This window comes from Macadamia integrifolia, chromosome 7, assembly GCF_013358625.1.
Source record: "Macadamia integrifolia cultivar HAES 741 chromosome 7, SCU_Mint_v3, whole genome shotgun sequence".
Lineage (NCBI taxonomy): Eukaryota > Viridiplantae > Streptophyta > Magnoliopsida > Proteales > Proteaceae > Macadamia > Macadamia integrifolia.
In genome coordinates this window covers 18,046,284-18,070,095 of record NC_056563.1, presented here as the reverse complement: position 1 = coordinate 18,070,095, position 23,812 = coordinate 18,046,284, and the positions used below count along the sequence as shown (strand labels likewise).

Sequence of the window (23,812 nt, the reverse complement as noted above, 5' to 3'; positions counted from 1 at the left end):
TTCAAGATGCATGAATCTAGTTGTAAAGATGGGCATCTCCTTGAGGGAATTGATGAATGGTACATTACTCTTCTTTTTCTTCGTCTCCTTTTGCTTCTCTTTTTTCATTATCTTCTTCTTCTTCTTCTTCTTCTTCTTCTTTGTCTCCTTTTGCTTCTTTTTCTTCATCTTCTTCTTTTTCCTCTTTTTCTCCTCCCTTGTTGGTTGCTCTGGGTACATGGGTACAATAGTAGCCATGGACTCAACCTTTTTCAATATTTTTTTCAACAATTCAAGATTTCTCAATTGAGTATCTCAAATTTTGTCGAAAATCTCCATGTGGAACCAGCTCTGACACCAGATGATAGGGATATGGTAGAGAGAGGGAGAGGAAATAGGAGAAATAGAGATAATGTAGGGATTTGGCTAATTAGGAGGTGCCTGCCTCTTGGCTTTAAGGACGAAGCCGGACGTCTGGCTTGGATAAGGAAGGCTACCTCTTCTCTTGGGAGAGAAAATAGGAAATCTTGGCAACTTCAAATCATATCCATTCATTATACTTGTGCCTATTAAATAGGTTTACCTACAAGTTACAACCGTACACTCCACAATCCCACACCACACTCCACTTAATTCTAACTTCTATCCACTTCCATATTAAGTTGCATAACTATCAAACACTCCACCGTGGCAATAACTCCTACCCATGTACAAATACATTAATAATAATAAAAAATACAATAATAGTAATTATAATAATAATAATAAATAATATAATTATAATTAAAAAAAACTAGGTACGTAACACCCCATTACTAAACCACTTCTATATGTTTAGCTTTTGCCTGTGATAACAGGTGTATTTTGAGTTCCACACATCTCACTTTCTTTTCAGCGATCAAGTAATTAGGGAAAATCTTCTTTTTGGTCCAAGTATCGGTGGCTTGTATGCGTGTTCCTCTCCTTCTCAGTGGCCATTATTGCTGCATGCACTACCCTAGATGGCCAGCATCATCGTCTCGGTCGTCCACACGAACAACTTCTTTGTTCATGGTTTACATTAATAATCTATCATGCCAGTCGTGACAACTCTAGTGTCTTTATTATGCCTGCCAACTTGGCAAGGGCAGTCATCTATCTTTAGGAATCATTTCTATGGTTAGTTTATATCCTTGTACTTGTTTTTTAGGGATGTTTGGGGACCCTCCCCCACACCCTCTACTGACGGACATCGTTTATTTTTTAATTTTTGTGGATGACAATACAAAATACATTTGGTACTTTCCTCTTCTTCATAAATTGATGTGTTCTCTATTTTTATACAATTTCAAGCACTTGTAGATCGTCAATGCTCTAGAAAAATAAAGACCGTTCAGACTAATTAGGGAGGTGAATTTAGTAATCTCCCTAACTGTTTCACAAAGAGTGTCATGCCCCTAAACCCATGAACAACAAGGGACAAGGGACAAGGGATTGTAGAAAGGCGTCACCGCCACATCTTTGAAATAGGCCTCTCCCTCCTTGCCTAGACTTTAGTTCCTCGGCGTTATTGGCACTTTGCCTTTGACACTACCATATATCTCATCAATCGCATGCCTTTTAGAGTTTTTAGCAATCTCAGTCCTTTCCAACTTGTCTTTCACAAGGCATCTGACTATATAAAATTCTCAATATGTTTGGTTGTTTATGCTTTCCTTACCTTAGGTCTTACAATCACCACAAGATGGGACTACCGCTCCATGCCATGTGTTTTTCGAGGATACAATCCGTCGCATACTAGATACCGTTGTTTGGATCTGACCACCGTCATCTTTTATATCACATGCCATGTCCCTTTTTTTCGATACTTCTTTCCCTTTCTCCAAATTGATCCTTGTCCCACCACCCTCCTCCCCACCTTTACATCCTCTAATACCATGGGCAGCAGCCCCTTTTCATGCTCCCCCATGCACTGTTCCTCTAACTCCCTTATGTTGTTTCCAATCACCCCATCTCCATCGCCTCCACCATCGTCTATACCAACACAGGCTCCCCTCTCCCCCCCCCCTCCTCTACCCCAATAACTTTCCCCCCATTACCTCACAATCCCAATCCCCCCCCTGCGTATATACCCCATACATGAACTGTACGCCTCTTCAACTCCTCCTTCCCCTTCTTCAATTAGTGACCAATCTCACCCCTAACCCCACCCCACCTATGCGGGTCCATACCATGCAACTGCATCCCCACACAACCCCCCCCCCCGCCCTATCCTCCACTGAACCAATTTGTTTCTCATAGGGCACCAAGTGCCCAGAATGGAGGGGAGTAATGATTGAAGAGTTTAACGCTCTTCTCTGAAAAATAGCACCTAGACCTTGGCACCACCACATGCTAATATGAATCTAATATGATACAAGTGGTTGTATCGCATCAAGAGACATGCTAACTATTCATTAGAGTGCTACAAAGCGCACCTTGTTGCCTAGGGTTGTCACCAGCAGCCGGGTATAGATTACACAGAGACCTTTAGCCCTCATGAAGCCTACTATTATCCACATTGTACTTTCTCTTGCCATCAGTCAGGGTTGGCCCATCAGGCAACTAGATGTCCACAACATCTTTCTCCATAGCATACTTCATGAAGAGGTCTATATGACACAACCTCCACGGTTTACAGATGTGAACCATCCCAAGCATGTATGTCGCTACATTGTTCTCTATACAACCAAAAGCAGGCACCCTGGGCTTAGTTCCACCATTTGTCTTAGATTCTTTTGCAGTTTAGATCTTGGCCCTCACACACTGATCCATCTCTCTTCATATTTACATATGGTCTGCATTTGATTATGTTCTAATATATTTTGATGATATATTGGTTACCAATAACAATCCAGTGTAGGTGGCAAAGCTACTGTAGGGTCTATCTCGTGAGTTTTCCATCAAGGACTTATGACCTTTAAGTTTCTTCTTTGGTGTTGAGGCTCTCACTCCAAGGGCCTTCTTTCACAACATTGGTATGTCAAAGATTTTTTATACTACGCATTCCTATGGCAACCACAACCAAATCCTCCTTTTATTTTCTGACCCTACATAGTATTGCTCTATTGTGGGTGCCCTTCAATGTGTCATGGTCACTAGCCCTAGGGGTTCCTTCGTGACTAATCGGGCCTATCAATACATGCATTCACCATTTGAGGATCATTAGACCATGGTGAAGCGTATACTTCATTACATTAAATACACCCAGCATCATGGTCTACTACTTGAGCATTCTGCTGATCTCACTCTACAGGCATTTACATATGCCAATTGGGCGGGCAGCACTATTGACCACAAGTCTACATGCAAGTATGCCATTTCCCTCGATCCTAACTTAACTTCTTGGAACTCCTACATAAAGAATATTTTTGCCCACTGCTGCACCGAGGTTGAGTACGAGGCCCTAGCTGGCGCTACTACTAAGTTGATCTGGTTATAAGCATTGTTCCACGAGATTGGCTGCCCTCTTTGTGCCCTTCCAGTCCTTTGGTGTGACAATATTGGTGCCACCTATCTTTTCGCAAACCATATTTTCTATACCTGCACTAAGCATGTGGAAATAAATTTCATTTTGTGCATGATAAGGTGGCCAAACGGAAGCCCATTGTTCATTTATATCTACTATAGACCAACTCGCTATTGCTCTCATGGAGGCCCTTCCAACATCCTAGCTACTTTGAATTCAGCGAGACAAGTTGAGGTTTTGATGCCATGAGTCGCCAACTCAAGGTTTAAGATCTCGCTCTCGCCCCCCATCTCGCTAATCCAAAAAAGAGAGATCTTACCAGATCTCGCCGAGATCCCTTCGAGATCATGTATTTTTTCCCAGTCGACTGATGGTTGGTCTTGGTGGCTGTATGGTCATTGTAGCCCCCTGAAAGTTGGTATTACCCTATTTTAGGCCTTACTAAACACAATGGAAACATCAATTTTTAAAAATCAAACCTAAAATTGTACTTTGATTTCATACCCTATGTAAGTAGTCTCCGACTCTTCGGACTTGAGGCTAGAATGCTCTATTCCACAATCCACATTCCATAATTAACGCATGACACAACATAATCATAAGAATTTAAAAGACATCATATATAAGAAAAGTAACTCTAAATGTGGATGAGGAGGTAATATTCTCTACTCTTTAAGCTTCAATGAGTGTAGAGCTGGAGATCATTAAGCAAAAGCACCAAAATCTTTGCTCCTTGGTGTTTTTTCTTCAAATAAGTTGAGAGAGAGGTGAGATATTGGCGAGATTGGAGAGATTTAGCGAGATTTGGCAGTTCTTGTACAATTTGTATCTCGCCATTCATCTCGTATCGTCTTTTTGAAAAAAACGAGATATTAGCAAGATCTTGCCGAGATCTTGAACCATGCACCAACTTAAAGGGGTGCATTAACCCAATATAGAGTTTCCGTATATCATTGGAACTCAATGTCGGGTTGCTTTCCTATTTTACTAGTAACTCTCAATTCCATATCACATGTGGATTTTGAATCCAATCCACTTATTATGTATCTACACGTCACCATGCTTGTATGAACCGACTAGGGTTCTCCATGGTTGTGTGTGTGTGTGTGTGTATATGCTTCAATTCGATATCTTTTCCAAGTCAATTTTCTATGCTCACTCACATCTATCATGCCCATTCCTTGTTTTCCATGTTTTTGAATTGGGGAGGGGGGGAAATCATCTTCCCTGAGGTCTAAGTGGACATTTTTGGTCTCCTAATGTCCTTTGCCATCCATACTTAAAGAGGAGAAATTATTGGTAACATTATAGGTTAATATGGGCATTTTTACTATTGACATTTTTTCATCCCCTTACATTTTATGTTAAATTTTAATATAAAAATTTTGCAGGGATCACAATTGGAGGAGGAGAATGAGAGATTGAGACAACTGGTAAGAGTTCTCTCCAGGGTAAATTTATTCATTAACTTATTTTTATTAGGTTTACAAATTTCTTTTGCTATGAAGTCAGGTCACTCTTTATTTTTCTTAAAATCCCCAGTTTTGCCAAATCCTCTTTATAATTTTATTCAAGGTCAATTTTTTTTTTTATTTCCTTTTATATCGCCACTCAAGTCGACTTGATGCCATGTAGAACTTCAAATCCACTGTTTTGCACTTTCAACATTTTTAAAGTTTCACCCAAAAAAAAAAAAGGAAAAAAAAACATTTTAAAAGTTTTGAAAATAACAATTTCTTCCCAAAATGTCTCTTTGTCACTTCTCCTAAATTGACTGTTTGGTTTTCCCAATGGCTAACTCATCCAATAAGAAAACAAAAATTGAAATATAGAAAACCAGACATCTATACTAGTCATGGTTTTAGAAATGGATCGGAATCAGAAATGGAATTGGTTGGCTGGTCTTGATTTCAATTAATTCCGACTTTTGCAAATATGTTGGAATCTGCCGTGAATGCTCTTTGTTATTTTTCCAATTCTTTTTTTTGTTTTCAAGTAAAATAATAAAACCTTCTAGTAATATTTTCAAGTCTTTCGAATAGAAAAAAAATCAAAAGAATCACAGATTTGTGAATCTTTGCTTTTTGTTCATAATTCCATTTTCTAGGGTTTTGACCAATTCCGAATCAATTCGACTCAAAATTAAATGAAGGTCAATCTTGTGTCCATTTCCTGGTTTTTAAAACTTGGTTTTGGTTTTGTTTCCTTCGTTCTCTTGCCTAAAATAAATGATTTTATTTTCTTTTCTTGTGTCCAATCCATGTAGGATCTCAGCTGTATATTCTAGCTTATCCTAGTTACCTTGTATAGTAAGATTAGTATTTTTCCATTACTTTGTATACTAGGATCCATATCGCATGCGTATAGTAAGTCAGAAATCCATATGGCATGTGTATGGTAAGTCCTAGCTCACGATTGTATATTTATTCTTCTCTTCAATGGAATGAAATCACAGAATTATAAATCCTAAATACATGTTCTGTCAGGGTATCAGAGCCGCATAAGCTCCATAGAGCTTAGCCGCCCCTCCCTTCCTTATGGCCTGCGATGACTCCCCCAAGGGAGATCAAACACCAGCTGCCCTCTCTCTTACTCCTCTTCCTTCTTCAACCCAATCTTCTTCCTCCATTCCCAATGCACACCATTATCTCTCTATCAAACTAAACTCCTTTTTTTTTTTTTTTTTGGAAGACCAAGCTTGAACCCTTCCTTGAAGGACAAAATCTGTTTGGTTTTTTAACTAGCTCCAATCCCTGTCCCTCTGAACAAAGTGTTGTTGCTGCCTGGTGTCAACAGGATGCGCTCATTTGTAGTCTCCTTGTTGCATCTCTCTGAAGAGGTCTTCCCTCTTATTATCGGCAAACCCATTAGCCAGGCCATATGGGAGACGTTGACCATTGCCTATGCCTATGCCTATGCCTATGCCTATGTCTCTGCCTCTGCCTCTGCCTTTGCCTTTGCCTCTGTGTCTACCACCCATGTGCTCTCTCTTTATATGGCCCTGCAAGATCTTGTTCACAAACCTGAGGAATCGGTGCCTTCCTTCCTCCTGCATGCGAAGAGCCTCTTTGACGAATTAAGTGCCGCTGGTGAACCTCTTAAAGTTATTGACTTTAACATACACATATTCAGGGCTTTGTGCTTTGATCTCAGAGAGGTTATTCCCACCTTGCTTGGTCGCTCCACTCCAGTATCTTATGATGATCTACATGCGCTGCTCCTTAGCCACGAGTTCCTTGTTAGCTCCTCCCTGAAGAAGCTTTCCATCACTGATCCTCCATCCAACGACTCCAGCCCCTCCGCCAATCAGGTAACCAAAACGACCAAAGGGGGTTCGCAAACTGATCCATCATAATCTCAGCCCTCTGATCATGGTTCATCCCGGGCCGTGGAGGTTGCAATCGCGGTGACGTGGTCGTGGGGGGCACTATTCCCAACAAGGCCAAGGATGCCAATTCTGCACTATCTGCCATCGCACCAACCATGCAGCCTCTACCTGTTACTATCGCCGACCTACCCTTGCCGCTTACCACACATATCCTCGCCCTATGAGCGCCTACCCTACCTGGCCTAATCCCCCTATGAACCACCTTCACTGACCATACCTAGCATAACCCCTACTTCAACACCCCACCTCCACCCACATGGTACCCTGACATTGGTGCTACACACCATATCACACCCGATCTCCGTTCTCTATCATCGTGTGACAACTTTTCAGGTTAGGATCAGTTACAGGTTGGCAATGGTAAGGGGCTTGCCATCACTCATGTTGGCTCTACCCAACTTTCTTCTCCAATTCGCAACTTTAATCTCTGTAATGTTCTTCATGTTCCCTCTTTGAATAAGTCCTTTCTTTTTGTGCAACATTTTACTCGTGATAATAATGTTTATTTTGAATTTCACCCTTCCTGTTTCTTTGTCAAGGATCCGAGAACCAGGCATACTCTTCTTTCCGGATTGAGTAAAGGTGGTCTGTACACCATTCCCGTGTTGTCTCCCTCGTCGTCTACCAATATTGTTGAATGTACCAAGTGTGATGGATGGCATCAGCGTCTCGGTTATCCCCATCTTCAAGTTCTTCAAATAATTCAGAAAAATAGTCTCCCTTGTCTCTCCAATAAAACTTGTGCTCTTTGTATAACCTATCAACTTGGCAAGGCCTCTAGGCTTAGTTTAAAAGAAACGTACACTCGTAGTTCTTTGCCTTTGGATTTATTGTTGACTGATGTATGGGGACCTTTTCATTTTCTTTCAGGCAATGGTTTTCGTTATTTTCTTATTTTTGTTGATGACCACACTAAGCTCATCTAGTATTTTCTTATGGTTTCTAAGTCTGAAGTCTTTAATATTTTTCTTAAATTTCAGACCATGGTTGAGCGCCAATTTGAGCGAAAAATTAAGTACATTTGGTCTGACTGGGGTGGGGGAGTTTCACTCTCTTCCTCAATATTTTTCCTCTTTGGGTATTCAACATCGTCTTGCCTGTCCCTATACCCATGAGCAACAGGGCGCCGTTGAGCGCCACCATCGCCACATAGTTGAAATTGGGCTAACCCTTTTAGCCCAGGCCTCGGTACCCCAGCAATATTGGCAATATGCGTTTGAGACCGCGGTATACCTCATAAACCACATGCCCTCACATGTCACGGGAGGCCACTCTCCCTTTGAATTGATTCACAAGAGGCCTCCCAATTATTCCTTTCTCCACACTTTTGGTTGTCGCTGCGTCCCTACAACAACCGTAAAATGCAATTCCGTTCCTCTTTGTGTCTTTTTTGGCTACAGTCCCTCTCACACCGGCTACTGATGTATAGACCTCAGTTTTGGTCACATTTACATTGCGCGCCATATGCGCTTTGATGAGTCGTCTTACCCTTTCCGTACCTTAAGTCCCTCCATCCCTGGACCAGTTCCATCATCCCCACCGCCCTCTCCTTGGGCTCTTGCTCCACTATCTGTTCGCTATGCCCATGCCACCACTCCTCCTGCAACCTTGGCCTACCTTACCCTACTCACCCCACCTCTCCCACTGCAACACCACCTTCCTCTCCCCCACGCTGCACCATGCCCCTCTACCTTATATCAGCAGCCACCTCACCCACCTCACCAACCACACACCTACCACACCGCCACCCCAGCCCTCTTTAAACACACAGCCCAACCCCACCACATCAACCACTCCCCACTCTGTCCCTCCTCTGCAGATCCTAACTCGAACCCACACCATGGCCTTATGCCCTCCCCTTACCCCTCAACTTCACCTGACCACCACCACACCCACCGCCTCCCCTTGAACCCACCTGTTTCTCACAAGCTTCCAAGGATCCTCAGTGGCGGGCTGCAATGGCAGATGAGTTTAATGCTCTTATTCATAATTGCACTTGGACTTTAGCCCCCCCACCCTGTACTGATCTTGTTGGCTGTAAGTGGGTGTACAGGATCAAGCGCAATGCAGATGGAACCATTGAGTGCTACAAAGCTTGCTTGGTTGCCAAGGGCTTTCACCAACAACAAGGTGTTGACTACACTAAAACTTTCAGCCTTGTGGTTAAGCTTACTTCCATCAGGACCATTGTAAGGGAAAATACCTTTTTTTGGTCTTTTTCTCTCTTTTCTCTTCTATCCTTCCTTCTCACCTTTGGCCTGTCTTGGATTGCATGGCCTACAAAGCATGGTCTGGCGACTATTGGGGGGATGGAGAAAGCATGATTTTTGGAGTCGCCATCTAGGATTCAGGGCCTAGAACCCTATGGTGGAGCCCAATTTCGATCGAGGGATCGAGCTCGAATAGGGGGTTGGTTCCCTGCGAAAGGAAGGAATCCCCTAATTTGACTTCATACCTTGGTCTGTTCCAGAGATAGGAGTCCATGTCAGGTTACGAGTGTGGGAAGGTGTTAGGCATCCACCTCGCTCGGAATTCCCGGTCTTTCTAGCAGAAGCTTAGATTTCGAATATTCTTCCCCGAGAATTTTAACAGTCTAAGCTAGTACAGTTCTCTTACATGAAATAACGCAAACATATATATATATATATATATGAATTGGCTTGAAAGAATTCTACATGAAATAATGAAATTTACATAAAATAATGAGAAATGTAGCTATTTTACCTACATATACGTGCTATGCTCTATGACAAGAAAATCATGATCATTATTTTATGTGAAAAACACATGCGATAACATATAAAATGATGAAACAAATAATATTTTGATGGACAGATGCTAAAATTAATGCATGAAACTACAACGGTAAATCCTTATTTTATGCAATAAACACGCAAAACAAATATATACAGAAATGAGGCAAATGAAATTGCAATAGAAATAACAATATAATATTCAGATGATAATGATTGATGAAAATGATGAATTTTTTGATAATTTCCCTCGACTAAGAGGTAACGATTTAATTTTCTTTTCTCTTTCTTTGTGAAATTAAAAACTTCTGACACCTGGGTAAGAAAGTTGACAAGGCTTTTTTGCTAGGGTGTGATTATGGATTCTGGTCTTCCGGGATCTGAATAGGACTTCCATACTATATTTTTAGAATCGGACTCAACTCTGAAAATTTGGGTAGGGCTTTCACGCCGTGTTCCTAGGGTTGGAATTAACATGGGAATTTTATGCAGAGCTTCCATGCCATATTTCTAGGGTTGGAATCAGGTCGAGAATTTTGTGTAGAGCTTCCGCACCATATTTCTAGGGTTGGAATTAGTTCGGGAATTTTAGGTAGAGCTTCCGCGCCATTTTTCTAGGGTTGGAATCAGCTCAGGGATTTTGGGCAGAGCTTCCGCGCCGTTTTTCTAGGGTTGGAATTAGCTCAGAAATTTTGGGCAGGGCTTCCGCGTCGTTTTTCTAGGGTTGGAATCAGCTCAGGAATTTTGGGCAGAGTTTCAGCGCCGTTTTTCTAGGGTTGGAATCAACTCAGGGATTTTGGGTAGAGCTTCTGCACCGTATTTCTAGGGTTGGAATTAGCTCAGGGATTTTGGGCAGAGCTTCCGCACCATAATTAAAATATTGAATTTAAATGAAAAGAATTTGAACAAGGGGTTTGATACTAACCTGAAATGGACGACCTGGACAACCTAGGCTTTGGGTTTCCTGGGCTCTGGGCTTCCGGCAACTTTATCTAGCTTAGGATTCTTCCCTCTTTTTTTTTTTTTTTTTTCTTCTCTTTTGGAACTTACTCTCTGTTTGCTTTTTGTCTTGTTTTTTTTCTACCTGTTGTTTTCTGTCCTGGGGTTTTATAGTGACCCATGGGTCACTATTTATAGGAGAGGAGGAAGGGTAGGGGTGTAAAAACACCCAAAGCCGTGAGAGGGGGGGCCAAATCCGTGTAAGCCCCCCACAAATTCGTGTAAGGGCTTACACGGATTTGTAATCCCTTACACAATCTGTGTAAGCCCTTACACGGATTGTGTAAGGGTTTACATGGACCCCCTCCTTCGTGTCACCCCGTTAATGTATGTGTCACCCCGTTGTGTAGTGAAAATAGGTACGTGTCACTTTTTAAAGCTTGGAAATACCCTGTGGCATCTTTTTACACCTCCAGATACTCCCCTAGACCGGGGGCTACTCCCTAGCCTGGGCGGCAGTAGCCTTTGGTGGAGTTCTTATCTCGTCAATAGTAGTCAGTAAGTTCTGATTTTGGATAGGATCCGGTTTGAGTTCAACGTTTGATTTTGGTTTGAATTATGGTTTGATTAAAAGTTGGATTAAGTTTAATTATGGTTTTGATTTATGGTTTGATTGTAAGGTTTAATTTAGGTTTGCTTATGGTTTGATTTAAGGTTTGAATTTGGTTTGATTATAAGGTTTGAATTTGGTTTGATTGTAAGGTTTGATTGTGGGTTTCATTATGGTTTTGATTTATGGTTCGATTGTAAGGTTTAGTTTTGGTTTGGTTATAAGATTTGATTATGGTTTAGTTATAAGATTTGATTTTAATTTGATTAAGGTTTGATTAAAGTTTGAATTATGGTTTGATGAAGGGTTTGATTATAGGTTTGATTTAAGGTTTAATTAAGGGTTTAATTTAAGGTTGGATTAAGGTTTTGATTTTAAGGTTTAAGGTTCGGGTTCTGGTTGGGTTTAGGGTTTGGTTTAAAAAGGGTTTAGGGTTTTGATTAGAGTTTGGTTTAAATTAGGGTTTAGGGTTTAAATTGTGGTTTAGGGTTTAAATTAGGGTTGGGTTTGGTTTGGTTTGGTTCAGGGTCTGGTTTGGTTCAGGGTTGGTCTAGTTCAGGTTTTGGTCTTGGTTCAGGGTTTGGTCTGGTTCAGGGTCTGGTCTAGTTTGGTTCAGGGTTTGGTCTGGTTTAGGGTTTGGTTTGGTTTAAGGTTTGGTCTGGTTTAGGGTTTAGGGTTTCTGGTTTAACTGGTTCAAAGTTTAAGTAGGCACTACGGCACACCTGGGTATCCATTTTTTCCATGCAAGATATCAATGAGATCGTATTTCTAAATACTTTCCAATGATATGGGGATTGAGCATCTGTTAGGCTTGATTGTCGTTTCCTAGAAAATGGTATTAATGACCACTTCCTGTCACCTTCCCCGCATCATTTAAATTTTGACCAATCACCAGTTCTGGGATAGTCTGGATTTGTGCCAAAAATTCGACTTCTTTCCGAAAGAGAAAATATGTTTCCTCATTATCCGTAATTCATCATTGCCCGGGGGGGGGACAAAATTTGGTGTCTACAGAATGCTCCTCTTTGGCCGAGACTGTGCAACAACCGAAGGGCAAAGAAAAGAACAACAAAATTTTGTCACCCTAGAGCATTTACTGCCGATATCCTGCTCAAAGATAGTGAAGGTGCAATGCGAATGGCGAGCGATTAGACTCAGATGGTAAAATTTTGATTAAAACAATAAATTAATATGACAGTATATCCAATTGACTAGTATTGGTATATTATACCACTAGAACTGGATCATACATGAAATGTCCTGGACTTGGCCAAGAATTCAAGTATGAGGGAACTATCTCAAAGTGCAATCATTTCTGACGAGGAAGAGAATACATACCTGAGAGACAAACTCACTGGAGAAATTGTGAGGATATCGTTCTTATAACGTACCTTAGCCCTTCTGATCCAATTGACTTCTTTATAACATTTCTTAATACTGTTGATCTGAAAATTGACACTAAGATTAATATTTTTCAAAATTGTCATGGAAAATTAGGCTGAAATTGGCACTTTCTGGTGCTGTTGTGCAGATGATACTCTTATTATATCATCCGATCAATGCAATCGGCACTTTCTGGTGTTGCTGTGGAAAAAAAATTTTCATATGCATCTTGGCATCGAAACGTCAATCTTATAATGGCATCTCGATTAAGGAATTGGCACTTTCTGGCGCTGTTGTGGAGATGGTGTTCTTATTATATCATCTTTACAATGCAATTAGCACTTTCTGGCACTTTTTGTAAAAATGACGCTCTTTTCGCGTCACTTAAACACTAAAGTTTACACTTATGGTATTGTCAGAGAAATGTCATTCTTGTAATGGCATTTTGGTCAAGGAATTGGCACTTTCTGGCACTGTCATGGAGATGACACATTCTTATTGTATCATATTTACAATGTAATTGGCACTTTTTGGCATTATTTGTAGAAATGATGCTCTTTTCGCATTACTTAAACACTGAAGTTACACTTATGACACTTTACCTAAACAAACATAGGTTAGTACATATCATGCAAGGATGCAATAGACGATGGTGTTTTGTTATGTTATAACAATGTTATTCTTTTGCTTAGGTTATGCACGATTCTTTTCTTTTTTATTCCTACCATTCATGTGAAGTGGATAGAAAAGGCTTAATTTATTTCAACTCCAAGCTCAGGTTTACAACAAACAGAAAACGGTTACATGGAAATAAACTAGAAAGCCAGATCTTCAGCTGTCTTCACTTAAGTGTTTGAACTTTTTTATTCTAAAAGACCTTACACCGGCTACCTTTGCCATAAATTTGTCAGCAGATCTATGACACCAGTGGATAGCTTCTCTGGGGGATAAAAGTTCACTACTTCTCCTGGATCTGTTTGAGGTAACTGATATTGCCATTGCAGATGAGTAGGTAGATAAAAGGACGTGTGAGTCAAACCCATCAGCCTAACATAATTGCACCCTAGGGTATTCATAATAGGATTCTCAGTTGGCGACCACTGACATGTCCATCTGATTTTATCTTTAGTTTTCTCTTGTAGGTACTCCTACCAATTAGCAATTAAGTGGAATTCTGGAATTTCCCTCCTTGTCTGGTACTGGATGGCTGTCAGCTTATTATGTTGGAAAGGCCTTAACAGTTGTAGTTTCTCAGTCAACCAAAGTTGGAAAGCAGTAGGACACCCCATGTAGTGATTTGTACCAAATTTCCTAGAAATGACCATTTGGTCCAACTCTTTAAGTGTTTCAACCAGGATTGTAGGAACAATGTTGCAACTTTCTCGAAGTTGTGACACTATTTTGATGATGGCGGGAACAGTTCCACCACCAAGATAACACAACAAGTATCGAGCTATCATACAAAATAGATAGACATTACCTCTACGCCACTGATCCATTCCCTCCAAATGTCTGTATCGAGAAAAAGCTTTGGCTACTTCAAAGATGTCTATTTTCTGAAAAACCATGAACTTCTTCATTTCCTGTCTGTTCCATCTGAAGAATTCTTGGATATCCTTGGTGTAGTCTACTTGCAGAGTAGGATGAAAAAGCTTCCCTTTGGGTGGAGAGAGCAAGCAGGCTCTGAATTCTTCCAGAGTTGGACAAATTTCTACTGACCCAAATTTGAACACGTGCAGGTTACAATCCCAATGCTTGGGAACTTCCTTCAGCAAGTTATGACATAATTCCATGCAGCGAATCTGGCTAAGAACCTGAAGATTTGTTTTTTCCAACAGCCTAGAATCATCCACATTCATATTCAATGTTCACCTGCGTAGAGTCTCATCCAAAGTATTTGCACGGGGAAAAACCATAATTGATTTGTTCCTGGATGATACAAGCGAACAACTTGATAAAAAAAAAGTGAAATAAACATATACAGGACATGGCAACAAGCTCACAAATATTTTTGTTCTATGAGAAGATACTTCTTATAGAAAGAAAAATATTTTATTGCCCGATAAGTTCATCATAATTCCAACTTGTATACTGAAGATAAGATATTACATTTGAAAGGGGAAAAAAAAGAACCACGAAGGGGGAATGATTTGACTTGTGATTGATAATGCCAAGTGGTGATTTTTGTAGACCCTTGATGATGGAGAAACGAATTACTAGGGAAAACAAGTTGTCTAGTAATTAAGGTGCCAAGTGCGAGATGATCTTAAAGCATTGCTTTCTTTCTTGGACACTCGAGACATAACTCCGGATCTTTCCTCTTTTTTTTTTTTTGTTTTTTTTTCTTCCCTTTTTTTTTTTTTTTTTAATCAATGCCCCAAGAAATTTTCTTTTTTTTTTTAAGATTTTGGTACAGATGAGACCGCACTCGAACATGCCGAGTTGCCTACGTATCCTTTGTGAGGAATCAAGTCAAACGTAGTTCAAGTGGTTCCCCTGAATTTAAACATAATATTTTTTCAGTTGATCCATATTAACCAAACCTGACAATTCATCTCCATCCAAATCTATGAGTAGTACAGCTTTTCCTGACAAGACTTTCTTTACTGTGAATGGACCACTCCAATTTGGTCGGAATTTTCCCCGAAGATCTTGTGTGGGTGCTCTTTGTTCTCTAAGAACCAAATCTCCAACTTCAATATTGCGAGGATGAACATTTTTATTGAATGCTCTTGTAATTCTCAACTGATACTTTTTCAAATTGTCCATGGCTTGCATTCTTTTTTCATCCAACAAATTGAGTTCATCATATTTAGCCTGTACCCGTTCTTCTGGTAGCTTGCTTTCTACGAGGATTTGAAGAGAGGGCACTTGTATCTCAATTGGCAACACAACTTCCATTCCGTATACATGGGAATACGGAGTTGCCCCTGTAGAAGTTCGAATCGATGTTCTATATGCCCATAGTGCATATGGTAGGTGATCCACCCAATCTCTGTGTATCTGCTATCTTCTGGAGAATTGCCTTCATATTCTTATTAGCTGCTTCCACTGCCCCATTTGTTTGTGGACGATAAGTGGTGGATTTATGTCGTCCAATCCCAAATTTGGTGCAAAGTTTATTGACTTGCCCTCGAAAATGAGTGCCCTGGTCAGATATTAGTTGTTGCGGGATCCCATGTCGACAAATGATGTTCTCTTTCATAAACTTGGCCACCTTTGCAGCAGTGTGGACTGAGTATAACTGTGCTTCCACCCATTTGGTGAAATAGTCAATTGCTACCAGTATAAACTTATGGCCATTGAGCCTTTGGGAGTAATTTTTCCTATAACATCAATACCCTATGTAGAGAATGGCCAAGGGGAACTGAGTGAATGCAATTTCGTTGGCGGAATATGTATGATATTGTGCGCCAGTGGTATCCTAATTTTAGGATTTTCTTGACTAGCATTCTTGCATTCATATGAGGCCCACAGATACCTTGATGTATTTCTTCTATTATTGTCTGTGCCTGCTCTTCATCCACACACAATAGATGAATTCCATTAAATGATCTTTTGTATAGCAAATCGCCTTTTAATGTGAATTGGGTGGCAAATTTTCTGAGAAACTTCTTTTCCTCGGATGTTGCTTCCATAGGATATTTCCCTTCCCTGATGAAGTCTGCAAGAGGAGCAAACCAAGATCTTCCATCTGTTTTCAAGGCATTCACTGAGCCGTGCTAGATAGGCTCTACCTTTCTTTCAACGAAAAAAGGTTTTACTTGGGCCATAAGACTACACTCAACCATTGATGCTAAGGTTGCAAGAGCATCGGTGAAACCGGTTGCTATCTCTCTGGTAGTATTCGAAAGAGATTTCTTCAAAGTGTTTAGAGATCTTCTCCAGATATTCTTGATAAGGCTTCAGTTTCTCAACTTTGGTCTTCCATTTCCCTTGAGTTTGGCAGATTACAATGGATGAGTCACCAAACACTTGGATTCTTTTTACCTCCATTGTTAGAGCTATCTCTAGACCGATTGCACATGCTTCATATTCAGTAATATTATTGGTGCATGGAAAATCAAGTCGAAAAGATGAAGGCAAATAGAGCTTGTCGGGTGTTATTAGTAACACTTCTGCCCCATACCCTCTTTTGATTGGCTCCTCCGTCAAAATATAATTGCCATGTGTTCACAGAGTTTCCTTCTTCAACTACCATGATTTCCTCATCTGGAAAAACATCGTCTAATGATCTTCCATCTTCTGTGGGGTGTGCAGACAAGTGATCCGTAATTGCTTTGCCTTTGATAGACTTTTGATTGACATATGTAATGTCAAATTCTGAGAGTAATAGCAACCACCTTGCCATTCTACTAGTGAGTGCAGGCTTTTCGAACAAATACTTAATAGGATCCATTATGGAAATCAAGTGAATTGGATATGCCACCATATAGTGTCGTAACCTTCTTGTTGCCCAAATAAGAGCTGTGCAAGTCTTTTCTAATGATGTATATTGAACTTCATATTCCAAGAATTTCTTGCTCAAATAGTAGATAGCATGTCTACTCCTTTTACCATATCTTTCTGAGCTAACATGGACCCCATTGAGAATTGTCCTACTGACAGATATAACAGAAGTGGTTTTCTCTTTATTGGTGGCATAAGAACCAGTGGATTTAACAAGTATTCCTTGACTTTATCGAAGGCTTCTTGACATTGGGAATTCCATCGTGTGGGCTGATCCTTCTTCAATAATTTGAACAGTGGTTCACAGATAGTGGTCAATTGGGATATGAAACGGCTGATGTATTGGATGTGACCAAGGAATCCTCATATTTGGTTCTCAGTCTAAGGTGCAGGCATGTCCCTGATTGTTTTAATCTTGATAGGGTCCACTTCTATACCACTTTCACTTACAAGAAAGCCTAACAACTTTCCTGCCTTTGCTCCGAACACACTTGTGAGGGTTCAATAGTAGTTGAAATTTCTTGATTCTTTCAAAAAACTTCCTTAGTACTGGGATATGCCCCTGTATGCCGATAGATTTGACAATCATATCAACGTAGACTTCTACTTCCTTGTGAATCATATCATGCAAAATAGTGGTAGCGGCCCTTTGATAGGTGGCTCCAGTATTCTTTAGATCAAATGGCATTACCTTATAGCAATAGGTCCCCCAAGGGGTGGTGAAAGCAGTCTTTTCCATATCTTCAGGATCCATGCTGATCTGGTTGTATCCTGAAAACCCATCCATGAATGACAATAAGGCATGTCCTGCCGTACTATCAATCAATACATCAATATGAGCCAAAGGAAAGTCATATTTAGGACTGACTTTATTCAAATCTCTAAATTCCACACATTCTAACTTTTCCATCTTTCTTTGGAACTGGAACAATATTGGCCAACCAATGAGGGTACTTTATGACTTGCAAAAATCCTGCATTCCATTGCGTAATTACTTCTTCTCTAATCTTTTCACTCTATTCAGGCCGCATTCTTCTAGCCTTTTGTTTGATTGGCCTCGCATCTGGATACGTAGGGAGTCAATGTTGTACTATTTTTGGGTCAATGCCAGGCATGTCTTCATAGGACAGAGCGAAAACCTCTGCAAATTCTTTTAACAGACTGGCCATTTGTGAGATTTCTTCTTCATTCAGGGTTGCACCAATTTTAATTTCTTTAGGGCATTGATCGGATCCTAAATTAATGAGTCGAGTGTCCTCACTCATAGGTTTAGCTCTTTTTTCTTTAGATTGTTTTAACAATTCATGATATTCATCAGTTATTTTGTTAAGATCATCATCAGAAAGAGACAAATCGTACTCGAAATCAGAATTTTCATTGACAGCTGGAAAGACTATAGACTCAACATACTGAAAGCGCGAAATTTCATTAACAGAAGGAAATTCAAAAAAAGTACGAGTAAAAGGAGACTCAACAACAGCAAGAGAATCTTCAGTGTACTGTGTGGTGATTTTAGAACCGATTGGACCCTGAGTCTTAGTGGGTTGAAGTCATATCCTACACTGGTCCAGTTGAGCAGTGGTTTGCGGGCTGGATGAATTAGCAGGTATGGCATTGGTCCCTCCTCTATCTCTTTAGTGGCAATAACATCTACCTCAAGGGTCTTGTTGACACCACTACTTTCACCTTCTTCGTGGAGCTGAAGATGCCCCAGTTTTTCTTGGCAGAAGAGTTCAGATTTAGCCTGCCTACTCTTCGCACTTTTTGTGGTAAAAACAAGTTGATCAATCTCATAATCTGTAAACTCGAATTTTCTGAGACATGCCCCTCGCCTTAGGCTATTCAGCCCTCGCTCTAGAAAATCCAACTTCTCAAGCCTTTTATGTGAGGCAATCCCCTTGCCATGGTCACACCGTTGACATCCATCTCTGATGTAACCATTGCAGTTGCTCCTAGCACAGTAAGGACAGATATTCATCCTTCTAGCTCTTCTCTTTCTAGCATATGAACTGCTCCCACAAAAAGAGCGATATTGCCCTTTTCTCAGCTCCTCCAGGTACGTCTTCCGTAGGCAAGAATAGATGTGAGCTCGTATCTCGATTGGAAGATTGAGATGCCAGGTAGCTCTAAATTTATGCTGCCAAACTTCTTGCAGTGTAAGACGAGGCTTGAGAATCTGTGATGATTGAATCAGGGATGCAGGGTTAACTGCAGATTCTTCTTCAGTTGTGGTAATCACATCTATCTCAAAGAGGTCATTGATATCATTATCTTTACCATCCTCCTTAAATGGCAGACGTTCCAGCTCATAGGTGATCCAATCAATCTGATCTTGATAGATGACTTCGAACTCATAATCTTCTTTCTTTGCTTCTTTCTTAGGTTGAAAGTCAAGATCCTCACAATTGGGAAAACCTTCTGCTGCCTTTACAAAGTACCTTTCTAAGGTAGGATAATTTGCAACCTTTTCTTGCAAGAGGATTCCTTTCTTGCCATTACAGGCATTTTTTGATTTTCAAACCCTTGATAGGCTCTTGCTCCACCTCGGCCCCTCCTTATATCTTCTAACATCTTTTGTTCTTCCTTTTGAGAAAACCCCAAACCATGCATTCCCGCAGTGTGAGGGAATTCAGGCAACCTTGTGGGTCCTTGCTGGTATTTTCCTAATCCAATCCTAGGAAAATGCATCTGCTTCATCATTCGACCAACAGTGGTATTCCACATGCCCTCATAGGACATTAGAACATTCTCCTTCATTGGCTCTTCCACAACAGAAGCACAAACTTTTTCTAGTTCAAAGCCACTCAGACACACCTCTTATTCTTGAGTTTTTCCAACTTCAATATTAGCCAATGTGTTGACTAACTGAGGATCTCCAGAAATAGTAATTACCTTCTCATCATAGGTAAATTTTACTTTCTGGTGTAGAGTAGATGACACTGCCCCTGCTTTATGAAGCCACAGACGACCCAAAAGCATGTTGAAGGAAGCTGGGATATCTATCACTTGGAATTCAACACAGAACTCAGCTGGCCCTATTATCACCATTGTTGTGAGAATTCCGACAACATTTCTTCTAATGTTCTCGTAAGCCTTAATGATCTGAGCCGAGGGTTTGAATTGATCTGGATTAAAGCCTATATATGTGGTAGCTCTCAAGGGTAAAACATTCAGATCTGATCCATTATCAATAAGGACCTAAGGCACTGTATTCATATTGCATTCCACCGTGATGTACAGGGCTTTAGTATGCTTGATACCTTCTGGAGGTAAGTCTATATTAGAGAACATCAATGCTTGAACAGCATATGTGGCTCCCACAATCTGAGATAATTGCGATGTATCCATATCTATGGGTACTTGCACACTGGTGAGGGACTTTACTATAGCTTCCCTATGGGCAGAAGATGCCATAGGGATTCCCTTTTCTTGCAAGAGGATTCATTTCTTGCCATTACAGGCATTTTTTGATTTTCAAACCCTTGACAGGCTCTTGCTCCACCTCGGCCCCTCCTTATATCTTCTAACATCTTTTGTTCTTCCTTTTGAGAAAACCCCAAACCACGCATTCCCGCAGTGTGAGGGAATTCAGGCAACCTTGTGGGTCCTTGCTGGTATTTTCCTAATCCAATCTCAGGAAAATAATGCATCTGCTTCGTCATTCGACCAACAGTGGTATTCCACATGCCCTCATAGGACAATAGAACATTCTCCTTCATTGGCTCTTCCACAATAGAAGCACAAACTTTTTATAGTTCAAAGCCACTCAGATGCACCCCTTGTTCTTGAGTTTTTCCAACTTCAATATTAGCCAATGGGTTGACTAACTAAGGATCTCCAGAAATAGTAATTACCTTCTCATCGTAGATAAATTTTACTTTCTGGTGTACAAATGTTGAAGGAAGCTGGGATATCTATCACTTGGAATTCAACACAGAACTCAGCTGGCCCTATTATCACCATTGTTGTGAGAATTTTGACAACATTTCTTCTAGTGTTGTCGTAAGCCTTAATGATCTGAGCCGAGGGTTTGAATTGATCTGGATTAAAGCCTATACATGTGGTAGCTCTCAAGGGTAAAACATTCAGATCTGATCCATTATCAATAAGGACCTGAGGCACTGTATTCATATTGCATTCGACCGTGATGTACGGAGCTCTAGTATGCTTGATACCTTCTGGAGGTAAATCTATATTAGAGAACATCAATGCCTGAACAACATATGTGGCTCCCACAATCTGAGATAATTGCGATGGATCCATATCTATGGGTATTTGCACACTGGTGAGGGACTTTACAACTTCCCTATGGGCAAGAGATGCCATTAACAACCCCCAAATGGAAACATTGGCATGTTCCTTCTTCAATTGGCTCAATGCTTGATTCTAAGGTTGTGGCTGCCTGCTACACTGCCCTGTCTCTGTGACAGTTGGTTGTTCCACTATTAACCCCTTGGCTTTGTAGTCTTTCCCACTTCTAGTGGCCATCACTTTCTTGGATTTTTCAGGCCTCTTTTTTATGAGAATATTATAGGGGTATTTACTCTCATCTTCCTTGTTTATATCACCAATCATGCCTACCATAGGTACTTCAATCCTTTCTTCATATGCAGATAGTGGACTTGGAGGACCCCCCGAAATGTCGATAGCCTGGGCTTTAACTATTTGAATAATGTTATTCAAATGTAGAATAAGCCCTTTGACAAATGGTTCATCCTCGAAATTAACCTTAAGATTTTCACAGACTTCTTTGACAGTTTCTTGTCGGACTGCCACTTTCCTCAACACTTTCTCAGTTACTAACATATCTTCACACATTTGATTCAGTAAGCAGAGTACATTGTCGCAGGAGGGATTCTCTTCTTCACTGTCCTCTTCAAACTCAAATTCAAAATATGCACTTTCTGACTCTTGATTATCTTCGTTTTCTTCTCTGAATTCTTCCTCTAGATCTTCATTTTGTTCGTTTTTTTCAACAAGATCTCCTTCTAGATCTTCATTTCCTGTTTCTTGATCACCTTCTATATCTTTATCCTCGTATTCTTCCTCCTCTGAATCATCGTCAGAGGGAAAGATTGGGCGAATGATATATGTTGGATCCCCATCGGGTACATTTCCTCCAATAGCATTCACTCTCACAAATTTCTTCAGTATCACTGTCATTCTCTCCACCTATATGGATTAAGTGATACTCATTCCCGTCTTCTTCTTCCTCTGAATCATCATTAGAAGGGAAAATTGGGAGAATGATATCTGTTGGATCCACATCGAGCACATTTCTTCCAATAGCATTCACTGTTTCAGTATCACTGTCATCACTGTCACTCTCTCCACCTATATGGATTAGGTGTATTTCATATGAGATCATTTCTCCAATAGTCAATGCCACCATTGCCTTGATCATGTCTGGCGTGACATCTTCTATTGTTGGTACAATGAGAGTTGTAGGATCAATCTGGGACTCTTCTTCCCCATCTATGAGATTCACCGATCCGGTAGAGGAGTGAATGGGAGTATCTGGATCCATTAACATATCAATCCAAGAAGTTCCATTTGGCCAATCTACCTCTGAACACTGATATTGGATCCCTTCTTCTATCCATCCGTTCATGGGAAAGTATTTTGGCGGTGGTGGATAAGGATAAGGGTTACATGGAATTGGCAGGTAGCAAGGTTATGGGTGAAATGGCGGCAAAGACGGGGAAAATGGGGCAATAACTGGTGATGGTAATCCTTCCTGAGTTGGGACACAATAGTCTGGTGGTGGATGGTAAGATGGAGATGGAGGATGTGATGCCAGGCAATAGGAAGGTGATAGAAGGTATGATATTGGGTGATATGAAGGTGCTGGAGAAAGTGATGGTAGGTGATACAAAGGTGATGAAGGATAGGATGTTGGGTGATATGAAGGTGATGGAGGTTGTGGGTGATATGAATGTGGAGGATGTGGGTGATAGGAAGATGATGGGAGGTATGATGCTGGGTGATATGAGGGTGAGGGAGGCTGTGGGTGATAAGAAGATGATGGATTGTATGATGCTGGGTGATATGATGGTGAGGGAGGATGCGGGTGATGAGAAAATGATGGACTGTATGATGCTGGGTGATATGCTGGTGAGGGTGGATGTGGGTGATGAGAAGATGATGGACTGTATGATATTGGGTGATATGAAGGTGACCCTATCTGAGGAAGTGTAAGATTACAGGGTGGGAGACTTTCATCTTCCCAGGAATGACTTTCTTCAATTCTCTTCTGATTCTCTTCTTTTACTTTCGAATGCTTGGCTTAGAGCAAGGCTCGGTAAACTTGGGCAGTAAGATGCCCTTTCTTTGTTGAGGGCTGAATCCTTTGAGTAGGATCTTTTTCATCTGAATCATTTTGTATCATTCCAACTGTTCCATGATTCGGAAGGGGATTGGTAGTCACATATGGCTGGCTCTTCAACTCTAGTTCAATCTGCCCTGATTCAATCAAATCTTGTATGGCATGCTTCAAGGTGATACACTGGTTGGTGAGATGACCCTTTTAATTATGGAAATTGTTTAAGATTTTAAATGTAACTGCAAGCATACGGATCAGTGTAGCTATGGGTCGAACTCAGGGAGAGCAACCACTTTATTTTTTTATTTCTTTTAATAATGCGAAAGTGAACCAATTAATGGTTGTGATCTAATTTTAATTACCGTCCTAAACATATGTATCTAAAATAACGTCCTAACCATTCGTCATCTAAGAATTTAAAGACGCAAGCCACGCAATTAAAATTAAATAAATAAATAATTGAAAATAAACAACCCATGCAATTAAAAAAAAAAAACAATAA

General features: G+C 40.5%; 1 protein-coding gene across 5 annotated transcripts in view; it reads left to right on the top strand.

Annotated features, from left to right (window-relative positions):
• LOC122085149 (MADS-box protein JOINTLESS) overlaps positions 1–23,812 on the top strand; it is a 63,902-nt gene that overhangs the window by 19,091 nt on the left and 20,999 nt on the right. For 4 of the 5 annotated variants that reach the window (XM_042653607.1, XM_042653604.1, XM_042653603.1 and 1 more), the window contains exon 7: positions 4,858–4,899. The exons of the other annotated variant lie outside the window; for it this stretch is intronic. In XM_042653607.1, the coding sequence (XP_042509541.1) occupies positions 4,858–4,899 (42 nt within the window). The remainder of the gene's footprint in view (positions 1–4,857; positions 4,900–23,812) is intronic. 5 annotated transcript variants of the gene reach the window in all.